Raw genomic sequence first — 7,936 nt, 5'->3', positions numbered from 1 at the left:
CATAACCCTTGGGATCTGAGGAGATTCTGATTATGTCGGCGGTTTTCTATATAAACCGTCGTGGTTATTTCAATTCTTGTCATTAAGTAGATCTACCGACGTAGGATAAGAAAATCAAAGAAAAAAATTGTTAACAAAAATTCTTATTAAGACGACGGTTTAAATTAAATATACGACGTATAAAATGAATAAATACGACGTTAAATTTTATTGTATGATTTAATGATAACGTCGTAGAACTATACGATAATGACGTCGATATATTTATATTTTCCATCGTTGTAAATTAATTTAATACGGCGATATTTTGTATTTTAAAGCCGTGGATTTGTTTGTAATTATACGGCGTCTTATACGAAAACCTCGTCGTGTTATTTTATGAGTAAAAACGGCGGCTTTTATTGAAAACGTCGTCTTTACTTTCTACGTCGGTCGATTCATAACTTCTGCCGTTCTTTGTTGGCTTTGATTTTACACTGCGAAAATCTGTTTCAAATAGACGTCGGTTGTTTAATTAGGTACGTCTTTATTTTTGAACCACCATTTGAATCTTCATTTTTGGTTGTCTAAGGTGGTATAACACGACGGTGTTTTTAGAACCGTCGTCGTTTTAAAAACCACGACGGTTTTCAATTAGACCGTCGTTGTTTTCTGGTCGTCTTTTTCACTTTTTGTAGTAGTGGTGTGAGCCATGAAATTCAAGTTGGAAAATTCAAATATATATAGTAATATATTCAACAGCCGCTTAACAAATTTAGAATGCTAAAATAAGTGAGTCACATCAACATCTCTCTCTCCAACGAATTTGTCAAACTCAGTCACCAAAGCTACAACCCCCCCCCCTTCTTTTTTCTCTCTCTTCAAAATTGATAAGTTGATCTTGATTCTTCAAAACATTTAATTATTTTTGGAAGAACAAATACATTGAAAATGCTAAAAACCTACACTGCATGAATTGAATTGAAGAGTCTGTTGGGCACAAATTATTAAAGTAGTAAACAAACCTTTTTCAAATTTTCACATAAGTCAACAAACTTCAATTTAAAAAGTTTGGTTTGCTACTACTAGATGCTCACAATTTCCCCTATGAACTATATCGAGTATAGACAATGTCAATTTATGCTCAATTTTTTTCTAGTCAATTTTCTCCTAAAAATTATACAAAACTCCCCATTAGCATATTCATAGTAATCTCATCCTTGATGCAGTAAAATAGCGTGGCCTCTTGATCATTTCACGTCATAATCTGTATGAAAAAAAAAAGTGGCCCTTAATGTCATTTTTGAAAGTCCGGTGTTCAATATTGTTTACTTTGATTAATTTTTGCAAGGGTCATCTTTGAATTATGCCTTAAAAAATGAATAATTTAGATCATGAGATGACGTTGTGGAGTAAGCCCATACAAGTAGTTAGTGTCATAGTAACTTATTAATGGGTTAGTGTATGCAATATAACAAAAGATTGGTTAAATTTTCAAATAACCCAAAATTGTCCTAATTTAAGAAAAAATTTCAAAACAAATGGGACAAATACGTGAAATTATGGTCTCTACTCAAATGTGAATAATCGAAACAATGAAATCCATTTCATATCCAATAGCAGTTCTCAATAGACAAGGATAATAAAATACGTAAATACATATATAATACGTGAATTTTAATATATATAAAGTTAAAATTGCCACTCCGGAGCTTACTCCCTACCGCAGTATATAGAGTATAGAGTTTGAGCGAAATCCCCAGTCACAAAGCAAAGAAGTGCAGAGAGAAATGGAGACGAAGCCAAGTGAGATCAGCAGCTCGAAGATGTTTGGAGGGTACAACAAGAGGTACAAGCATTTCAGTCCTACTCTCGGCTGCTCCATGACCTTCCACATCTATTTCCCTCCTTCTACTTCTACTTCTCCTTCCCACCGATTCCCTGTAAGTCCTCTCTCTCTCTCTCTCTCTCTCTCTCTCTCTCTCTCTCTCTCATACCCATTTCCAACTTCTTTTTAAATTTCATTTCCAAATAAATTTATTATCTGGGTTTTTATCTGATTTTGACACCCTAGGGTTATGTGGGTGGAATCTATTGTGTTTGTGAATATTGGGTTTTGACTGATGAAGGTTTTGCTCTTTTGGAATCTAGCTCATTAAGGTTCTATTCTTGATGCATATGTTCTGCAATATTTTCTTGATGGAATGAACAAGCACTGGCACACACCCAATTGATCAAAATAGGAATTTAGTTTCCCAAAGGGTTAATTCTATCATTTTTTTTAATTAAAAGAGGATTTTAACTTCTGTAGAATTTTGAATTTAGTCTCCCCAAGTCTTGATAGGACAAATAATTTATCAAATTCAGAAAAACTATAATTAGTTCTCTCCTCTGGTACTTACATGCACCATTATAGTTGCAAACTTAGTCATCTCCTAGTACTATTATGGACAAGGAATTTAAAGGTAGTGATGCGAATTATCCAAATGTATAACTAACTAAAGAGAAAATTGTGCATGGATGGGGAAAAAGAAGCTCTCTTTTCTTTTTGTAACCAATTATTTCTGCATCACTGGCTAAAACGCTGTTAATTCAATAGTCATAGGGGCACTAACTTATATCCCATTTTTTAAAATACCATCTGCTGTGGAATCATTTCATTTGTTTATATTTGGCCCATTTTGGACCTGATTTAGTTACAACCAGTAAGCTTCCATGCTATGTGCCACATCAGTCGGTATTAAAAAGTTGGGATAATAGTTGGTGCATGTAATACTACTTGAATTAATTTCATATAATAATTTTCCTTGGGCATTGTTTGGTTAGTATAAACTACTTTTCCATGCTTCCTATAGTAGTTGACAGTTATTTACCAAATTTGTTTCCCAGTATGCTGCTGTAAAAGTTTTTGTATTATAATGTGCCATAACCAAATTTGCTAACTTTTTGTTTTCATGGATGATCAGGTACTTTACTGGCTCTCTGGCCTTACCTGCACAGATGAGAATTTTATAATTAAGTCAGGAGCTCAACGTGTTGCCTCAAGTGAGGGTGTTGCTTTGATTGCACCTGATACATCTCCAAGTAAGTCAGAATAGTTGTGGATGCCAGTTTTAATTGCATCTTTTGCAAGAGATATATTTATTTCTGTAGGTTGCCCTTTGTTTGGCTAGATTCCAGGGAAGTAGGACAGATGTTAGTTGGCAACCTTTAAAAAGACCTGAGGGCGACCAGAGTGGCCAAATGACTGTTTGGATCATATAATCAAATTTTTAGAATGTGTTCATAATCAAGTGATTTGATATAATTACTGTGCCATTTTGCAATTCTAAGCAGTTAACTTCCAAATAACTTAAATTTGTTAGCTTATAGCATACATGGACTGCAGCTCTAAATTTCAGGGTTCTCTTTGTTGCTAGCTTTCCTTGGATAATAATGATTAAAAAAACTTAAAAATTGTTATATATAAGTTTTCCGGTTTCTAACCTAAACTTGTCCAAGAATTTTAACTTTAAGTTGTGTCTGTATTTGGGCTGCGCCTAGTTCCCCGTTGTATGTCTAAACCACTAGCCAAAAACCCTCCATCATTGTCTAATACAAACACACACAACAAAAAAATAAAAGTAAAGGATGTCAGCTAGTGTCACCACCAGAAAGACTGAATGGTCTTTGGAATTGTTTGAATTTCTTCTTTGCTTGAAAATTACAAGGACTTAAATTAAAACTATCATGTTGCACTACTCATCAATTTTCGAATTGAGATTTCAATGAGAAACGACTCCTCATAAGGGAGGGAGGTAGAAGGAAATAGAGAAATTATAAACTAGTGAATACAATGATAAACAAGGTAGAAATACATGAACAATCAAACAAGGTGTTTTGCATGCAAGTCCCAACTTTTCTATAATTATCGAACAGTAGGTTCTATAAATGATTAATCTTGAGTGTGAATCAATTGATTTCATTCCACGGCACTACTCTTGTGAAATTTTTTATTATTTAGTTTTATAATATTCTAGTTGTCTTATTGTTTAGCCAAGAAAAAAAATTGGGGAGGAAGATTATGTGTAAATTTAGGAAATTGGAATGAGGAGTCACAAATACATTTATGGAAAACCCTTGTACCCATTTATTTGCTGTGAGTAGCTAAGCCTCATTTCTTCTAGTTATATGGTTACTTTTACTTCTCTTATGATAGGCTGTTGCTTCATTAAAAGCCACCGTATATCTTTTGTTATTATGTCCATACTGTACTAATTATTTCTTCATCTAAATTCTCTTAATAGGAGGCTTATCTATAGAAGGAGAGGCGGAGAGCTGGGATTTTGGTGTAGGTATGCAATGCCGGACTGTTATATTTTAATCTGTGAAGCAGTAATTAGAAAATTGTTTCACGCCCAATGGAATTTGTGAATCCTACCAATTTGCTCAAGATGGATAGCCCATATCTTGCAATTGTATTTTAAATTAAGTTATTTTTTATTTTGAATGGTTGACAATGGAGTCACTACTAGTTTTAAATTTTAAAATGGGGAACTAAAATGGTCAATAATATCTTAAACGTGGAGAGAGTATAACCATCATGAATCCCTAGATGACTCAGATTATGACATGGGATGTGTTAGATCATGAGTGATTCTGGTAGTAAGAAGGAAAAATTAAACCCAGTCCCAAGGGTATTGGTTTCAGTAATTACAGATTTCATCTAGGCTATCTTCATTGGACTGACACCCTATTATTATATTCAATAATATGAAAGAGTAATTGTTTTGATGGAATTTATAATTTGTGTTTATTTGAAGGATCTGGGGTTTCATTCCAGCAAATTTTCTGATTTCTTCAGAATTTCCAAATGAAAGTTTTGTTACTTTCTTTTTTTAGTGGAGGGTGAATGATTAATTAGTAATTACCAATCCGTTGACATGTTACTAATTATATTTCATCAACCAATTTATTGCATGCAAACACCTTTCAGTTAGCAAGGACAAGCTTTGCTTGGTCGTGAGCAAGTACTTACAGGTGTAAAGAGCCTTCACTGAATTTTGTGTGCATGTGTTTTTCAAACAGGTGCTGGTTTTTATCTCAATGCTACTCAAGAGAAATGGAAGAACTGGCGTATGTATGATTATGTTGTCAAGGAGTTGCCGAAACTTCTGAATGAAAATTTTCCACAGCTTGATACATCGCGAGCTTCTATATCTGGTCATTCTATGGGTGGGCACGGTGCTTTGGCAATCTACCTGAAAAATCTGGACAAGTATAAGGTTACAGATCTAAACATTTCACCGGAAGTTGATTTTTCTTTTTTCTTTTTTTAAAGAAGTTGAATTTTATTTAAAAGCATTGGAAAGTTTGGTTCTTCCGTAAAAGTTCCTTAGATGTAGGGAACTTTATGAAATTTTTAGAACAGATCTCCTTGTTATAGGAGAAATTTATATTGTTTTTCACTCCCTTTCCAGTCAGTATCTGCCTTTGCACCCATTGTGAATCCAACAAACTGTCCCTGGGGCCAGAAAGCTTTCTCAAATTATCTAGGTGGCAATAAAACTGATTGGGAGGTAAATTGAGAAATCCTATAATTTCAATTCTTAGTTATAATGTTCTGCTTCCTAGTTTTAACAAATTGAATGAAAAAATGCAGGAATATGATGCCACTTGTCTGATTAAGAAGTTTACTGATGTTTCAGCTACCATTTTGATTGATCAGGTAAGATTTGATGTCATCTAATGTTCACCATCGTTATTTTTGTTGTTATGACAATTGTTAATTTTGGTTGTTTTCAACTGTTTCTAAAACCTCAAGTTCTTACTTGTTAGGCTGTGAGCCAACTATTTAAAATTTTGATCATCGCAACATAGTCGCAAAAATTTATGCTTTTAGGTGGCTGATTCTTGTTATAAGAGTTGTTGCATAGAATAGCCCATGAGGCTACCCCAGGTGAAAAGGGGGTGACAAAAAGGGTTAAAATTAGGATAAGTCATGTAATCATTCCCATAAAAAAATAATAATATTAAACAAAAAGAGTTGGATAGAATATATGACCTAGTGATGGTGAACGCAAGAAGGAATTCTTACTTATTTTAGGCGTAGGTGCAAGGGTCAAAATTTGTCTAGTTTATCTATTTAAACCTTAAGGTTTATTTTTATTTTTTTGATAAAGAAGGGGGGCAAAGCCCCAAGAAACAGACTACACACACTGGTCTAAACAGACCAGTCTAAGGTTTAATTATTTTTCTAACTGATAAGAGTATTATTGTAGGCATAGGTGCAAGGTCATGAATCAAACGTTCAATTATTGTTTTAATTGAATTATTTTGGGATTACCTATTAAGTGGGCTTATTGTTATGGCTTTCAAATCTTTGTCATATTGATTGATAATACTAACTTTGAAATTTCCCTTTGACTCTTTCTATTTCTTCTGTTTTTCTTCCCGGTTCTGCATCACCTTGCTGTTTCATAATACATCTTGGGGTAACATATTTTGTCATTGTGTATGATTATCATTAGCGCTCAAAATTACGTTTCAGGTAGGCTGGGATGCATTGATATTTCATATTTTGCCTATAGAAACCCCCTTCCCCCTTTTCACCCAATGAAATGAAAAGAAAAGAAAAGAGATATAGTGGCTAAGGAATACATGGATATATGAATTAAACCCCTTGACCATTACCTGAATTAGGAATAATTTATGGAATTTTGACCAAGGAACACAGTGGCAAAGGAATACAGGATAAGTGTTTTTTCGGAATTGAGCTGAACCCAAGAACTATGGTGTGAAAGCTCTTCCTGAACAATCAAGGTCTTTGTGAACCTTAGCAGATAAGGGAACAAGATTTGAGTTTCTTATCCTCTCCATTCAAAAATTGTTTTTTTTTTTTGTTCCATTCAAAAATTGTTTTTTTTTGTTCTTTTTCTTATTTTGCAGTAAGTATAAAAGGTTGACACCTCTGCATTACAAAAATGTGATTTTAGATTTACAATAGAACTGCATGTAACATGTTACTCTTTTAATAATCCCCTTCAAGCAGGGATGCTGAATGAATCTTAGTCCGGTATTCCAATTGATGAATATAGGTTTTATTTCTTAAAATGTTTAACTTATTATCTCAATGCTAATGCTTTTTGTGCAGGGGGGAGATGATAAATTCTTGCATGATCAGTTGTTGCCACACAAGTTTGAAGAGGCATGCAGGAGTGCTAAAGTTCCACTCCTTTTGCGGTTGCAGCCCGGTTATGATCATTCGTACTTTTTCATTTCCACCTTCATAGATGATCACATCCGTCACCATGGTCAAGCTCTTAATCTGCCATGAATGATCTTGTGTTCGTTGTGAATCCAAACCGTAAAATTTTAATATACTTTATCTGAACTTTGGATCATATATGCTTTTCCCATGTGCTCCCTCAATCTGGTTTTTCTTCGACTGAGTAATCATGTTGATCTTCGGAATATATATAAATAAAATTCCATGATATGATATGATTGGTGTGTGGAAGTTCTCTGTGTCCATTATATTAACTATTATTTCACCACACTCTGCACATAATATTAGCTCTCTAGAAGTTGATAAATTGCATCCCGATACTCTATAAATTGCCTCAACTTGATGGTGAGATCTATCTCCAGAAACAAACCTAAAGATCCATCTTACTTGAGCCCTCAATGCCCCTCCGCCCTCACCTTTTTTCTTACCTCTCCCCTTGGCTCCTTTTATTTTCAAAGCCATCCTACTTAAATATTCCAAGCCTTGATAAACTGTCTCCATTTGATGGTTAACAAACCCATAAATCCTTCTTCAGCCTCACCACCTTCTGCCACAAGGCCAGAGTGGCTACAAGCAGATACTAAGCTTAACAAGGTGACTGATAAGCTCAAATCCCCCGACTCGCGGGAATAACTACTCAAGAGTTTTGTATCCAAACCCGAGCCCGTAACCAATAGGATACACCCCTCG

The 7,936-nt window shown here is 34.4% G+C and overlaps 1 protein-coding gene across 1 annotated transcript; it reads left to right on the top strand.

Moving 5' to 3' along the window:
- Positions 1–1,663: 1,663 nt before the first annotated feature.
- LOC117635109 (S-formylglutathione hydrolase) lies at positions 1,664–7,477 on the top strand. The gene is made up of 7 exons (XM_034369452.1): positions 1,664–1,922; positions 2,946–3,063; positions 4,266–4,313; positions 5,047–5,243; positions 5,439–5,537; positions 5,621–5,686; positions 7,112–7,477. Exons 1-7 carry the CDS (start codon positions 1,770–1,772, stop codon positions 7,292–7,294), a joined length of 864 nt encoding a protein of 287 aa, XP_034225343.1. The 5' UTR covers positions 1,664–1,769; the 3' UTR covers positions 7,295–7,477.
- The last annotated feature ends 459 nt before the right edge of the window (positions 7,478–7,936 follow it).

Source organism: Prunus dulcis, chromosome 7, assembly GCF_902201215.1.
Source record: "Prunus dulcis chromosome 7, ALMONDv2, whole genome shotgun sequence".
Lineage (NCBI taxonomy): Eukaryota > Viridiplantae > Streptophyta > Magnoliopsida > Rosales > Rosaceae > Prunus > Prunus dulcis.
This window is presented reverse-complemented; position numbering and strand designations above follow the sequence as displayed.

Excerpts from the sequence above, each read along its gene's own strand:
- LOC117635109 (XM_034369452.1), top strand. The coding sequence starts at position 1,770 with ATGGAGACGAAGCCAAGTGAGATCAGCAGCTCGAAGATGTTTGGAGGG. Across the intron at positions 4,314-5,046 it reads GAGCTGGGATTTTGGTGTAG|GTGCTGGTTTTTATCTCAAT; the intron begins GTATGCAATGCC and ends TTTTTCAAACAG. Across the intron at positions 5,538-5,620 it reads GCAATAAAACTGATTGGGAG|GAATATGATGCCACTTGTCT; the intron begins GTAAATTGAGAA and ends GAAAAAATGCAG.